This window comes from Camelus bactrianus, chromosome 8 (genome assembly GCF_048773025.1).
Source record: "Camelus bactrianus isolate YW-2024 breed Bactrian camel chromosome 8, ASM4877302v1, whole genome shotgun sequence".
NCBI classification, from domain to species: domain Eukaryota; kingdom Metazoa; phylum Chordata; class Mammalia; order Artiodactyla; family Camelidae; genus Camelus; species Camelus bactrianus.
Window position 1 is genome coordinate 66,673,977 of NC_133546.1, and position 15,859 is coordinate 66,689,835.

Here is a 15,859-nt window from a genome sequence, read left to right on the forward strand (position 1 = left end):
TGCTCATCTTGGTTTCCTCATTGTCTAAAATGGCATCTGTGTCATCAGTAATATTTGATGACTGAATAGGTGTATGAATTGTAGTTTCATGAATTTGGGAAAAGTGATTCCTTATATCAAATTGGCTTAAAATGTTGGGGATAATTTTCAGAAATAATTGGCTTAAAAATGACCTGTATTTGCTGTCAGAGTTGTAGATTTGACCATACGTATTGTCTCCTCTCCCTTTGGAGACAACATTAAAATCATATTAAAGAAAGAAAGGGAATAAACCTATAACCCTGAAGGGATGATAGAGTACTGTCCGTAGGTGAGAGATTACAACACATTTCTGAAGTAGGAAAGAGAAATGGTGGATGAAACAGATTAAAACAGAGAGAACTATGTCCGGAGATATTCAAGAGGGAACTGCAGTAAAGAAACATTCTCAGGTATGCAGCAGAGTTTCAGAGAATCTTGGGATTTAAAAAAGAGAGAAAGGAAAATTGAAAATGGGAAGGAAGAATAATTGAAAAATTATATACGAAATAGTTGTGCCTCCTTTCCAACCCAAGTTCATGCGCAGTGACAGCCAGTGTAGTATTCCCTGCCTTTCCCATCAAAAACTACAAAGGTAACTTCTTCTGGAAATAAAAACAAAGATAACACTGAAGGAGAAGTAGAGTTGCCATGGTGGACATTTGTGTTTGGAGATAATCCCTCCTCATCGCTAGCTTTCAGGGAGGTCCACGCATAATGGCCGAGTCTCTGCTGTTCATCCTAAAGCGAAATGTGCCTGTCAGTAAGCCTTGCTCACGTGTACATCATTTCCATTCATTCTTCTTCTTCTTTCTTAAATATCAATAGATGACTAACAATTATCTTCAAAGAAATAAAACCATCAGTGTATAAATAAAAATCCCAACATAAACAGAAAAACTATAACTGAAGCAGAGATTCTGGATCAGCAGAGACCTTAAAACAAATAAAATGTCTATTTAGTGTTCTTGGAGAAAAGAATATGTATTGCTTCATTATTTAAGAACAGAAGAATTATTTTTTAAAAATAAGAACAAGGGGAGGGTAGTAGCTCAGTGGTAGAATGTGTGCCTAGCATGCACAGGGTCCTGGGTTCAATCCCCAGTGCCTCCATTTAAATAAATAGATAAAAACCTAATTACCTCCTGCACTAAAAATAAGAACAAGGAAGAGTTCTTGGAAATTAAGTTGTTTGCACAAATTCAAAAAAAAACCTTAATGGTTTGGAAGATAAATTAAGTAAATGTCTTTGGAAATTAGAACAAAAAGACAAAGAGAATTGGTCTATTATTTAACCAATAGAAGTTTCAAAAAGAGCAAAAGGAGAGTCAATTATCAAAAAAGTAGTCCAAGAACATTTCTAGAACTAAAAGATAGGAGTATCCAGATTAAAACGATGTGGGGGAGAAAAGGGCAACACAATAAAAAAGAACCACACCTATGTACATCATTGTGACATTTCAGTATAACAAGAGGGAAAATCCTAAAAGCTCCTAGGGAGTTTAAAAAAAAGATTACCTATAAAGGAATGAGAATCAGAGGAACATAATTAGTGTAAACTCCATAAGACAGGGATTTTTTTTGTTCTTTTTTTCATTACTGTTACATAGTGAGAACTTAAAAAATATATGTTGAATAAAAGATTAAGTATAACATCTCATAAGCAGCTCTGAGCATTTAAGCAGTGTCTCCAAAGTTCTGGGAGAGAGAATGACTTCAAATTTGAAAACTATGAAAATGATCCAGTATAAAGCAAATACGGACATTCTCAGTCATATAAAAACTCAGAACTTTTACCTCAGATAACCCTTTCTGAAGAAGTTACTTGAGGATAGAGAACAGTAAAATGACAATGAAAACCAATAAAGACACTGACACTGGCTACTCAGTGGTGGATTAACTCAAAAGTACAATAAAAGTAATTCCAGAATGTCGCTGGTGTAGCAGGTAGAAGGTAATTGGTTTAATTTAGAATAGGAACTCACTGATCTCCAAGAAAAATGTCTTTAAGAGGAAGAATAATGGATGTCAGGCTATAAATAGAATGACCAAGAAGCTGGTAGTTATCAGTGATATGATGAGAGGAATGTTTTTTCCACCCAATAAGAAAAAAGGACAATTAGGAATTCTAAGGAAAAAATTGCATAACTAACATGTAGTTGTATGTTGCAACCATTTAAGATGAGGTATGGGGTGGGAAGGGATAGACTGGGATTTCAAAATGTAGAATAGATAGACAAGATTATACTGTATAGCACAGGGAAATATATACAAGATCTTATGGTAGCTCACAGAGAAAAAAAGTGACAGTGAATATATATATGTTCATGTATAATTGAAAAATTGGGCTCTACAGTGGAATTTGACACAACATTGTAGAATTATTATAAATCAATAAAAAATGTTAAAAAAACAAAAAATAAATAAAATGAAGTATGAGTTAAATCCTCATCTTTCATCATCTGAAATTGCTAAATCAAGAAATAGTACAAGCATAAAAGTATAAGCCACTAAAATTGTTCCAGGGAACAGAGCTCAGATAATGGGGCAGTGGACATTTTCTTTAAAAAAGAAAAAAACCATGCATGTATTTGGGGCAGAGGGTAGCGAGAGATCTGGTGTGTTGGTGCATAGGAGATGACTGGCTGGTAATGTTTTGTGAACTCTTACTCTTTGCAAGAAAAAGTTAGGTGGCGTCCCTGACTTAGGATAGGTCACAGGGAGCTACTTCTGCTACATGTATATAAACAAATTATTCTTACTTAATGCCATATAATCAACTTAGTGTCTGAGAGCTTTCTTTCTTTCTAGAATGACCAAATTTCTAGAGTCTTAGGTTCATCTTGTATGTTTCCTCCCTTAGGTGTGAAATAAGACATTTTGAGGAGCTCTAGTTACTTTTAAAGGGAAATGATACCACATCTGGGGTGCTAGGAATGTTTGTTGCTACCTTGTTTCTAGGATTCTCAATGGACAGAGCTAGGAAGTAGGTTTGTTTTTTGTTTTTTGTTTTTTTTTTTTAATGTAAAACTCTTCATAAATTCATACTGATACTCCAGATTCACATTTTGGACTCCAGAATTTTGCAACTCATATTGGCTTACATTTGTTTCTTCCTATGTTGAAAATTCTAATGCCTAACTGCACCAACACAATTATTCATTTGCTTTATCTTACAGTACACATGTACCAGTGTGAGAATAACAGTGCCAACAATGTGATTATTGAAAATAGTTTTTAGAAAAAATTTGTACGTTTTTTGTCAGTAGGATATATCTCACTAGGGATTGTGTTTCAAAGTCGTTTGAACTGGTTAATCTGTGTGATGTTGTCACCAACTGTGTATATAGTTAGAATGATTTGTTTCATTTTCTTTTGCTTTGTAAGATGCTTTTTAAAAATTTAATTTCTAAAAATTATGATTTCTAAAGTTGCGTTTACAAAAATTATAGATGAAGAAGTTTACCTCCTACCCCTGTCCTTGAACTCCGCTTCCTCCCTTCCTTGACAGCAGTCTTGTCCAGCCAGCTAGCCACAGTACACATGGCTTTTAAAACTTAATTAAAGTTCAACAAACGTAAAAATTAGTTCCTCATTTACACTTGCCACATTTCAGGAGCCCATAACTGCATGTGGCTGGCTATCATAGTGAACAGATTTTAGAACATTTCCCTCTTGCTCAAACTTACTGGACAGCCCTGCCCTAGAGAACCCTTTTTTTTTTTTCATTAAGTGTTTAGTTTTTTCTTCTATTTTTTTTAAATATTAAAAGTTATGTATGTACCTTTATAACTCTCCTTCTTTGAATAATGGTAGCATAGTCTACGTGCTTTTCCCCCCCCTTCCTTTTCTTAATATATGCTGGAGATCTCTCCAGACTGCAGAGACGACATACAGAGACAGTCCTCATTCCTTTGATGGTTTCATAGTACTGTGCTTCATTGTGGGTGTTTACAGTGTACGTAGCCAGTTCCCGATCAGTGGTCATTGTGATGATTTTAGTCGTTTACCACTACAATAGTGCTGCAGTGAATAGTAGCAGTGTTGCCTTCCTCATGTCTTTTTCCATTTATTACTAGAACCAATATGTTTTGAACACGAATTTCATCAGTGGGCTTTTTGTTTCTTCTAAATATTAAAAAACAATTATTCTGATTATAAAGTTAATCCAAGTTCATTTTATTAGAAAATAAAAATATATTAAGAGACAGATAAAATTGTCTAAAATTCATGTTGCCCAGCAGACGCTATTTTGGTGCATATGTATACCTTGCTTTACAGTTTTTATCAGTTCCTGAGTTCAGTTAAAAATCGTACTCAGTACTTTCAGTATTTTTTCAATGACTATGTGTAGTTGAGATCACATTGTATATACCAGTTTGAATTTTTTCCTTACCATAATAGTATGAACATTTTCCTTGATAACACAAACTTTCTGTAAACATTTCTAACAGCTGCATGATATTATGCTGCATTGATTTTTATAATACTTTTCTTAATTTCTTAATTATTTTACAGTGGCTAGACATTTAGATTGCTTCCTTTAAAAAAAAAAAAAAAGGTGTACTGCATTAAACATTTGTAGGGTGGAGGGTATAGCTCAGTAGTTGAGTGCAGGCCCAGCATGCGCGAGGTCCCGGGTTCAGACCCCAGTACCTCCATCTAAATGAATGAATGAATAAATAAATAAACCTAATTACCTCCCTCCTTCAATAAGTAAATAAATAATTTAAAAAAATTAACACTCGTGCATAACTTTTCCCCTGTTTTTAGGGTTATTTTCTTGGTATTCAAGAAAGGAATTATTGGATCATAGGTTAAAAACATAATTAAAGTTTTAATATATTTTGCTGACTTTTTTCCCAATCTTTTCTTGATAGCCATGCTGGAAGTATTGTTATTTTGATAAATTTTTGATAATTTGTTAGGTTGAAAAATGGTATCTGAGGCTGAAGATTTTTATGTGCTGTTGTTTGTATTGCCTGCTATGGGTCTTAACATGTATTTGCCCACTTAACTTTCACCTTGTATTTTTCTTATGGGGTGGTATGAGGTATTTGTTTATTGTAAAGGATGGTAACTATTGTTCTGTCCTGTTGGAGATATTTTTCATCAAGTGCTTTAATTTGATTAATTTTTTTACATCCTTTAGCTTTACATTTTTATGTAGTCAGTCTTAGATATTTTCCTTTGTTCTTGCGAGCAGGCTTGTCCTTTACTACCACCTTACCCCCTCAAAGTAAAAGCACCTGGTAATTTGATCACTATTCACTTGTTAAAAATCAGCATTTGTGTTTATTACAAATCTTAAGATTCAAGGGAGTCAAATTCAGTTAACATTTATTCAGGTACTTTATATGTTCTCTGTCTAGACTATGACAGTCTGTCATTTCTCCAAATACTGTAAATCACTGTGTGAAAATACAAATGAAATTATAGAACTTATAGCCTCTTTTTCACTTGTAAGCAGTATATTATTTTGCTGTTAGTGTTTTCATTGTAACTAACTGTAGAAATCTATTTCATGAAATATGATGAGTTTCACTCCCTTTTCCCTAATTGTAGGGGAAAAAGTGTATCTTCTGGTCACCAATGTGAATTGTGGACTGCAGATATATAGAGAAAGCAGATTGCACAGATATGAATATTATCACGAGGATCTGAAGATTCTACAAAGTGCTCTTCAGGCTTGTCATGGATTTTTCTGAAGAAAAGAATCTGTAAAATTATGTGAATAGAGATTGTTTTTCAAAGCCATGGGGGAAAGAGAAAGAAGTCCAGATACTGATCAAGAAAGTAAGGCAGGCAAGCACTATTACTCTTATTGTTCATCTGACTTTGGAACTACACCACAGTCTTCTGGCCGATCATCTCTGGTCCATCCCTCCTCACCAAGGAGTATTAATGAAAAAAGTGCTGAAAAACAAATTTCAGACAACCAAGGGCATCATCAAGGTAAGCATTTTTTAAGAGTCTAGTAGGCCTGGAATATTCACTTTGAGTGCTTAAGGAAAACTTGTATGAATGAAACTCTTCTATTAATATATATAGATATGTGCATGGAAATGGGCTGATTTACATTTTAAATGGGATATATTTCTATAAATGTATATAAATGATGCTTATGGTACTGTGCGTTATCCTTTGTGACATTCAGAGTCATACTATATACAGAAGAAAGAACCATAATCAAGGCTTCTCATTTTGTCTTCTGTTGTTTCTAAGTAAATGACTGTCTTGAGATTTCTGAGGTACTGTAAAGGCAAAAAAAAAAATCATGAAACATCTATATCTTTCTTTGTCTTCATTTTCAAAAATGAAAGGCATTCATATAAAGTGGCTAAGGGGAATTTTTATAGATTGAGTAAAATTGCTTCCCCTAGGTAATGCAATGCTTACTACAAACATTCAAATTAAACCTAGAAATGGAATTGGGGACTTGGGACCACCTATCTGTTTTCTATTAAAACTCTGTTATAATGGAAACAAAATAACTTTTTCTTATTAAGATGTTACTAATCTGGAACTAGGTATTAATATGTATTTGACTAGGTAATGTTTTAGAAATCTCTTCTTCATCTTAATAAATCCCTGGTCATGAAAACCCTGATGTACTGAGTAACAAAATTTGTAAGGACTGCAAGTCCATCATAGAAAAGTAAGCTAAGGTAAGTGAGGTGTTTTTTTTTTTTTTCCTTTTTCAGTTTTATTAGGTAGAATTATTATTACAGTTTGACTGTGCATACACATTATATTGCATGTAAATACATATATACAGTATGCTGCACTTTTTTTTAAGTTTACATGTATGTACTAATTATGCAGCACAGCTGTAACAGCAGTAGCTTAGAATGATTAGAGTTTAGATTGCAAGGCAGGGAGTGGTAAAACTGGGAGCTGAAAAGGTCATGAAACACCTGGAATCCCATGTTAATATATTGGCTGTTTCTGTGGGGGAATCATTAGCTATTGAAAAGATTTAAGCAGAGGTATAATTAAATTTGCTTTTATGATTTTTTTTAACTCTGAAAAGCAAAATATTTGCTTTTTTAAAAAATCCGCAAAGAAGGTATATTCTTTTTGAAAGCAGCCCTTTCATGGACCCCTGATCTAGCTTCCCAGGGATGTTGATACTTTTAACAATTTGGTGCTTTTTCTTTTTCCTTCTTTTTTTGCAAGTATGATGATGCAGATTTCTTCATCTCTTCCTCTAAATCTGTTTCGGTGCAGTCTTCTTGTTTTGATTTTGTGTTTGAGCACATGATCTGATATTAAACTTTTGCTGTATAATTAAGAATAAATGGACCTTAGGGTTGAACCTTAGAAAATGACTGTTTATTCCCAATAAATCATTTACATACCTAGGGAATTATTGGTAGGAATACTTTAATTTTTCATTCCTTACCCAGAAACAGTTTAGGAGGCTACCTAATTAAGTAGTCAGAACTTCTTAACGTCTTATCTTATTTAAGAAGATAATTGAGAAAAGGATGAGAAATAGTTCTAGCATCACCCAGGAAAATTTCATTTCCTGTCTGCAACCTCACTTGTACTGTTTTCTGCTTTGTATTGTCTTTTTCATTGAAATTTGTGGTAATTTGTCCATCTTAGATCAAGCAACAGGACCAAATCGATAACTTTCCTTAAACACTAAGTTAATTTCCTTTGGCTTAAGTTGTGATCATTAGCGTAGACTAAACTAAGTAAAGAACACATGTGATTTTAAAAACATTTTGAGCACTTCAATTTGTGGAATTTCATGTTTGATAACATATTCTGCCTTCTTTTAAATTTTCAGCATATTTTATTATTTTAAAAATAAAATTAGTGCTCTATTAGAAGTTATATGTGTAATAAAATTTAATAATTTAGGTTATGCAAGTTTGTATGTTACAGGTTACATACTTACTCTATTTTTTGTTTTACCGGTAATATAAACATACTGGGTTTTCGGTAGATGCATAGTTTATCTTTGCTACATGTTTTTTTAAATGAGTCATACTGTAATTTTAACACCTGAAGGAAGAAAAAAGGCAGTATTTGGCCACACTCTTTTTGGTGGTGACTTAAGAGGGAGATGAAGAATGATACACACAACAGTCAGTCATCTTCTCACTCCTGCTGGGCCTATAGTTCATTTTGATAGTTTTGAAAATGAAAATGAAAAAGGTAGACGAAAGCTGAGAAATATGTTTGAGTTCTGGTTAGGTGTACTTTGTAGACATACTAATAGAATATACTAAAAATAAATGTTCAGATTTTTAGGATATCAGAAGTTAGTTGTGGAAGCCTGTTCTGTCTGGCTAAATAGTTGAAATAAAATATTAGTGGAAAGCTGAAGTTGAAAATATTAGTGAAAAGTTTTTATCCTGATCCATATACTATCTAGGCTTTAATTTTTTTTAATGCTTACTTTATTTATTTATTATTATTATTATTATTTTTAACATTTTTTATTGAGTTATAGTTATCTTACAATGTTGTGTCATAGGCTTTAACTTTTTAAATTAAGTTTCTATTAACATGAAATTTTGTTTGCTGAGCAATTTTATGCATAAAAAGCCAAGATTTGGAATGATTAACATTCATCTTTATATACAGTCATTTTTATATAAAGTTTCTGTCACTCTAAGAGCTGAGTACATATTCTATAATTGCAAATAGATACCAAAACTCTGTTAACTCAGTATGTTGGGAAAGAAAGAATGTTGAAATGATGGATGCTCTAGTTTAAAATTGGAGCAGTGCTCTCTAATGGAAATAAAATGCAAGTCACATATGCAAGCCACACATATAATTTTATATTGCCACATTTAAAAAGAAACAGGTGAATTAATTTTAATAATATGTTTTATTTAACCCAACATATTCAAAGCATTATAATTTCCAAATAAAGTTAATATAAAACATAGTGTATGGCATATTCTGCATTTTTTTTTGAAGTAAGTGTTTGAAATCCAGTATGTATTTCATAGTTATAGCATATCTCAGTTTGGACTACCCATATTTCAAATTTATCAGTAGCTACATGTGGCTAGTGACTACTATATTAGATAGTGTAATTTCAAAGTTGCAAGTAGGCTTTCCCTCATGTCTTTCTATTACCACTTCCTTTCATGTATTCAAGCATTATAGAGCTGGAATCCCAAATCAGTACACATTCAAAATAACTTCTATAAAATTTTCATCTCTTTAATGAAACTTTATAATGTTAAATTGATATTTCTGGTTATCCTTCACTTGTTTACATAATGAAATCAGGGTATCCATGGCTGCTGATGAGATGGGTAGGGAAAGGTTGGATTTTCTAGTTTTTCTTTGTTTTTTTTTTTCCCCTATGGAATGTATTTCCTTCTTGAAAAAATGCAGTCACCTTGGAGATTAGAATTGGTTATTCTCAATAGAGTCTGTGGCAGACTTCCAGATGCCTCTTTTAAAGGGCAGGTGCTCGTATATATGAGGCCTAAGTGTAATGAACTTTCAGTAAAAAATAATAACATTCCAAATTTTTATGAAATGTTGTGATTTAATATATACACTTTAAAGATTTCATGTGCTTGTATTTTTTTAGGATGTAGTTTTTTGTTTATTCTAAATTATGTCAGATGTTCTTGATTTGAACATCACATAAAAGAAAGCCTCTGAGGAAGCATTTAGCATCACATCTGTACTGGAAAAGTGTTTTCCATTTTCAGTCACTGGTAAATGGGATTAAGTTCTTATTACTGACAGAGAATATCTGTGGAGAATTTTCTGTCTTAGGTGCATACTTCATTTAATCCTCACAACAAATGAAGTGTTATCCTCATTTGATAGATAAGGGAAATAGACCTGGAAAGGTTCAGCTGAATTGCCCAAGGATTTATCAGGTGGTAAATCTGAGTCCCAAATCTTCTTGCTGTCATATTGTCATCCATTTTCCCCAAATAAAGATTTCTAACTGGTTTAAGAAAACATGTATTTCCACGTCTCAAGTAATGATCCCAAATATCATGGCACAAACAACTTGAATATCACAATGTTTTGTCCAATGTTTTTAGGCATCATGCTAGTGCTGATCACGCCTGTATTTGAATTCTGGCTTGCTATCTTATTTATAAAGTTAAAAAAGGTAAAACCTGATACTGCCGTCTTTTAAAACAATGGTAAAATAATTCCCTGTAAGCAATTTGGAATATTATTTTGATGGATCAGAATACATTCTTGAACTTTCATAAGATTTCAAAACTTTCTTAATAAAAACATCACATTAAGAGCTTTTTAAAATAAAACCTGACATTCAATGAAATGTTATAAAGTAACTTTTTAAGGAAACAAAATAACTAAAAAGTGTTATGGATCCGCTTGTGTTAGGGTGAATGAATAATACTACATCTTGTACAGCTTTCACTTTACATTATTACTGTTTTCTTTTTTAGCCCTTAGGAAACCAAGCCCTAAGGGTCCACCAAACAGAAAGGGAGTCCGAGTGGCGTTTCGCTCCCAGAGCCTCAGTAGGGAGCCACTTCGGAAAGATACCGATCTTGTTACAAAACGGATTCTTTCTTCAAGACTGCTAAAAATCAGTGAATTGCAGAACGAAGTGACTGAACTCCAGGTCAAGTTAGCTGAGCTGCTAAAAGAAAACAAGGCTTTGAAAAGGCTTCAGTACAGACAGGAGAAAGCCCTGAATAAGTTTGAAGATACGGAAAATGAAATCTCACAACTTATTGCTCGTCATAACAATGAGATTACAGCACTCAAAGAACGCTTAAGAAAATCTCAAGAGAAAGAACGGGCAACTGAGAAAAAGGTGAAAGATACAGAAGGTGAACTATTAAGGACAAAATTTTCCTTACAGAAACTGAAAAAGATCTCTGAAGCCAGACACCTACCTGAACGGGATGATTTAGCAAAGAAACTCATTTCAGCAGAGTTAAAATTAGATGACACTGAAAGAAGAATTAAGGTAAAATTTCTACAGCTTCTAATTGTGCTGTATTGTATTGTTTTTCGTTAGGCATTTAATGTGCTCTTTTAAGAGTGCTTATTGCATCTCTTATTGCTTGGAAATGAAAACTAATTTTGTAGTATTATCTTTCTGAGTAAAGATTAGGAAAAATTTAAGATTGTATCTCTAAGAACAAGATGTAAAAGATGGTATATATTAATGGGCCACATGTTAATGGAATTTTAATTCCGTGAATCTTAGCCATTTGGCGGAAATATACTATTTGATTATATGATTGTTTTTCTAAAATTGAAAATAATACTATAATAGCTATAGTGTATAAAACTGACATTTTGAGGCTACTGTATAAGAAATGCCACATGAACGATACTTTCTGTTTTTATTTCTTTGAACATTTGTGAAAGGTATCTTTGGGGGCAGGGTGTGCCTCTACTCCCCCAAATAAAAACTGGTATTAGAGGTGGGTAGAATAATGTTGAATTAATAGTCTGAGAATACAGCAGATCTTTTAAAAATATGTTTTTCTTGAAATAAGAGAGGAAAAGAGTACTACCCCATGACTGTTACACAGAGAACTTAGATGCTACTTGAGATGTAGATCTCAAATCAAATAATGTATTTCTCCCAGATGGCTAATCTACGGAATTAAACATCCATTAACATTTGACATTCTCTCTATATATATTTCTATCAAATAAAAGCCCTGAGTCAGGACTTAAAATTACTTAGAATTGACAAACTAGTTTGGAAAGCCAAGGTAGGGGAAAAGTATGCAAATAATGCCTGCTGTGAGAGTTCTCTAAGCAAAAGAAGGTCAGAACTGTAAATAAATTAGCTTTCTGCAATGTATTAATTAGATGTTTTTAGTACCTGGTATGTTATAGTACTTCTTAATGTATAATATCCTATGCTCCATATACCAGTGCCATGCCTAAGGGCAGTGGCTTATTAAATAGAGTGTATGTATATCAGTGTCTAGAAAAAGTGCCTAACTTAGTCTCAAAAATTAGCAATCGTTAACTTGTTTCAATGCACAGAGGGTATCTTATTATGTAGGCTCCCAGTGATCGACTCAAAGTGCAGAGCAAACATAGGAAAACGTTTTTTTAGGGGGCACTTACCTATGTAGTGGGGTAGGGGTAGGGGATGGGAGCAACTATTGTCATAAACAAATAGCTGACATTGTAATTATTTTTAAAGGAAAGTATAAAATGTGCCACATTTTTAATTTTAGATTTTAGAGTTAGGAACCAAGAGCACAGAATGCTAATTAATAAGGATGGTTAAAAAAACCCCACACACCTCTGTGCATGTTTGTATAAAACTAGAGAGAACATGGAATTGCGGTACATTCACACACACATACACACACATATGCTGCAGTTCTCTCTTAGAGCCAGTTATGAAGTCTGGTACAAGAGGGAGGAGAAAGAAGGAAGAGGGGAAAATTATGTGGCTGCCCACTTAAAAGCATGAAATTCAGTCATCCGTAATGATAAGTCTTTGAAATACTTGTTAACTGTATAGTGTCTTCAATTCTTACTTTTTTTCCTTATTGTATTTAAGAAATTAAAAAAAAAAAACCTTTATTTTGAGTTAATTGTAGATTTACACACAGTTGGAAGAAAATTATATAGAGAGATCTCATATACCCTTCATCTAGTTTCCCCAGTAGTACATACTTTGTAACTAGGATATAATGTTACAACAGGAAATTGGTAATGATACATTGAAACAACCCATCAACCGTATTCAGATTTCACCAGTTTTACATGGACGTGTGTGTGTGTGTGTATTTAGTTCTATGCAATTTTATCACATGTGGAGATTCATGTGATCATCACTGTAGTCAAGATGCAGAACAGGTCCATCACAGGAATCTCTTGTGCTACCAACTTTTCTAGGCACAGCTATCTTCCTACCTTCCCTGGCTCTCTGACCAACAGCATTCACTAATCTGTTCACCATTTCTATAATTTTGTCATTTTAAGAATGTAATATAAATGGAACCATACAGTATTTAACCTTTTGAGATTGGCAGATATCAATTTTTCCTTGAGCTCCATCTAAATTGTTGCATATATCAATAGTTTGTTCCTTTTTTGTTCCCAAGTAGTACTCCACGGTATGACTATACAACAGAGTGTTACAGTATATCCCGTTGAAGGACACTTGCATTGTTTCCAGTTTTGAGGTATTAACTAATAAAGCTGCCATGACCATTCATGTTTTTGTGTGAACATAAATTTTCATTTCTCTGGGATAATACACATGAAAGTGCACTCGGTGGATTGATTATATGATAAATGCATGTTTGGCTTTGTAAGAAACCGCCATTCTCTTGTAGACTAGCAGTACCATTTTACATTTTTACCAGCAATGTATAAGTGATCCACTTTCTCCACATCCTTGCCAGCATCTGATATTACTGCTTTTTAAATTTTTAGCCATTAAGTGTATAGTGCTATCTCCTGGTTTTAAGTTACATTATTCCTAATGGCTAATGACATTGAACATCTTTTTATATGCTTTTTTTGCCACAGAATATCCTATTCATTTTGTTCATGTTTTTGGCCTATATGTCTAACTGAGTTGTTTGTGCTTTTACAATTGATTTTTGATAGTTCTTTAGATATACTGGATACAGGTTCTTTGCCAGATATGTGGTTTGCAAATGTTTTTCTCCCATTCTGTAGCTTGTCTTTTCATCCGCTTCATAGGGTCTTTCAGAGGGAAGCTTTTAAATTTTGATATGGTCCAGTTTATCAAATTTTTGTTTTATAGATTGTGCTTTTTGGTCTCAAGTCTAAGAATTCTTTGCCTATTCCTGTCACCCTTTGCTTGTAGCCCCAAAGATTTTCTGCTATATTTTTATCCACAAGTTCTATGGTTTTATGTTTTACTTTTAAGTCCATGATTCATTTTGAGTTAATTTTTATGTAAGTTGTGAGGTTTAAGTCGAGGTTCATTTCTCTGTTTTTCCCCCTTGTAGTGCTCAGTTGCTCTAGTGCCATTTGTTGAAAAGGTTATTCTTCTCCCATTCAATTTGGCACCTTTGTCAAAAACCAGCTGGGCATATTTTTGTGGGTCTATTTCTGGATTCTTTAGTCTGTTCTACTGATGTTATGTGTCTGTCCCTCTGCCAATACCACACTCTCTTCATTATAGGCTACATAGTAAACCTTACATATGTGATTATGGTAGAATGATTTCTCTCATGTTATGCTTTGTTTTTAAAATTTTAGCTACTTTCGGTCCTCTGCCCTTCTACATAAACTTTATAAAGAGCTTGTCTCTGTCTGCCAGCGCCTTCCTGAGATTTTGACAGGCATTGCAGTAAAAACATGGATCAGTTTGTAGAGAACTGACATCTTTATTATGTTGAATCTTCCTATTCTTGATTACATTTTATTTCTCCATTTACTTAGGTCATCTCTTTTGGTTTCTTTCATCATTATTTTGTAATTTTCAGAATACAGATCTATACAGGTTTTGTTAGAGTTTTACCTAAATATTTCATTTTCTGTGGAGCAATTGTAAGTAGTCTGAGTTCTTTCTGGATGAGAAAATTACTTTTGAACTTTTTTTTTCAAATTTCAAAGCTTATTTTTATTGCAGTAATTATTTTTATAAGGGTTTATGAATGTTTTATTGCATGCAAAGGAATGGCTTGGTTTTAGAAGTTTACTCTCAAGTTTTAGGAATGTTGAGTTTATTAGCTCTAAGCCTCAAAGTTTGGTTGGGAGGTCTAAATTTCATTTCTGTTGTGATTGAAATTATATTAGAATCAACATATGACGTGTTATTACGAACCTACTCTCAAATCGATCCCACGTCAGCTGTCACACCATGCTAGCTCTCTTCTGAAGGGAGGAGCCTCGCAGCCCACCTGAGGGTAATTATTCTCTACTTCTTAGCTTACCTTTCCGAAACCTTCCCAAAGTTTTGGCCCATTGTGTATAATTATATCTTTCATAATCTCAGTAATCAGTCCAGAATTTGAAATATTTACTATCGAGTTTCTAAATTCAGTGTGAAATTTAGCTTTTTTTTTCATGCCTCATTCAGTTTTTTTCAAATTTTACTTCATTCAAGACTAAGTTTATCTTTTTTCTTCAAGGTTGTAGTCAGTACCACTCATTGGGTAAGGGAGGAATGTAGGAGCCCAGTTGAGGTGTTTCATTTTGCAAATTAACTAAAACCTAAGAAAGTCCCAAGTAGCCCTTGAAATTGCGGTAAAATCCTAGAAGTGCTGTCTTAAGTTCCGTGCTGTTCTTTCCTCAGGGTGGCTATCTGTATGGTGTTTTGTTTTTGTTTTTGTTTTTCTGGTTTGTTTGTTTGGTGTAGCTTTTTGTTTTAAGAATCTGTCTTTAAGCTGGAACTTGTGAAAAGCAGCTTTGTTTGTTTATAGATTGTCTCATTCCAGGAAGGATTTGGGGCCACAATTCTTATTCCCCTTGTGAGTTACATTTTCTTCTTAGGAGAGGGAAAAGAAAACATTCTTCAAGGTGACCTCTAAATAGCTGAGCTGTGAAAAACTTCCCTCTGCACCCTCTGTAAGTTGGGTACAGGCTTATTTTGTTAGCTGATGGAACTGACAGAATGCACAACCTCAGTCATTTAAGAGTACAGTGGTCGAGAAGTGGCTACATGGTTAGGGGGACAAACAACCAAAAGTATGAATGGGGACAGTCACTTGGGGAAGTTGTGTTTCCCTAGCCTTGTGCGATGTGGTCTGCTTCATCTTGGGCCATATATGGGGGTGAAGAATTACCTGACAGGATTAAACTTGTTGAGTTCTGTATGAAGGGGCAGACAGCTAAATTAGACTATGTATTTTTCTTCATTTAGGGTTGGCTTTATACCTTCATTTTGGCTTTTATTTCAATA

The 15,859-nt window shown here is 33.6% G+C and overlaps 1 protein-coding gene across 3 annotated transcripts in view; it reads left to right on the top strand.

The window, feature by feature from the left end:
* LCA5 (lebercilin LCA5) overlaps positions 1–15,859 on the top strand; it is a 42,298-nt gene that overhangs the window by 7,254 nt on the left and 19,185 nt on the right. For all 3 annotated transcript variants that reach the window (XM_074368707.1, XM_010972842.3, XM_074368706.1), the window contains 2 exons: positions 5,584–5,973; positions 10,437–10,966. In XM_074368707.1, the coding sequence (XP_074224808.1) occupies positions 5,775–5,973; positions 10,437–10,966 (729 nt within the window). In that variant the 5' untranslated portion in view covers positions 5,584–5,774. The remainder of the gene's footprint in view (positions 1–5,583; positions 5,974–10,436; positions 10,967–15,859) is intronic.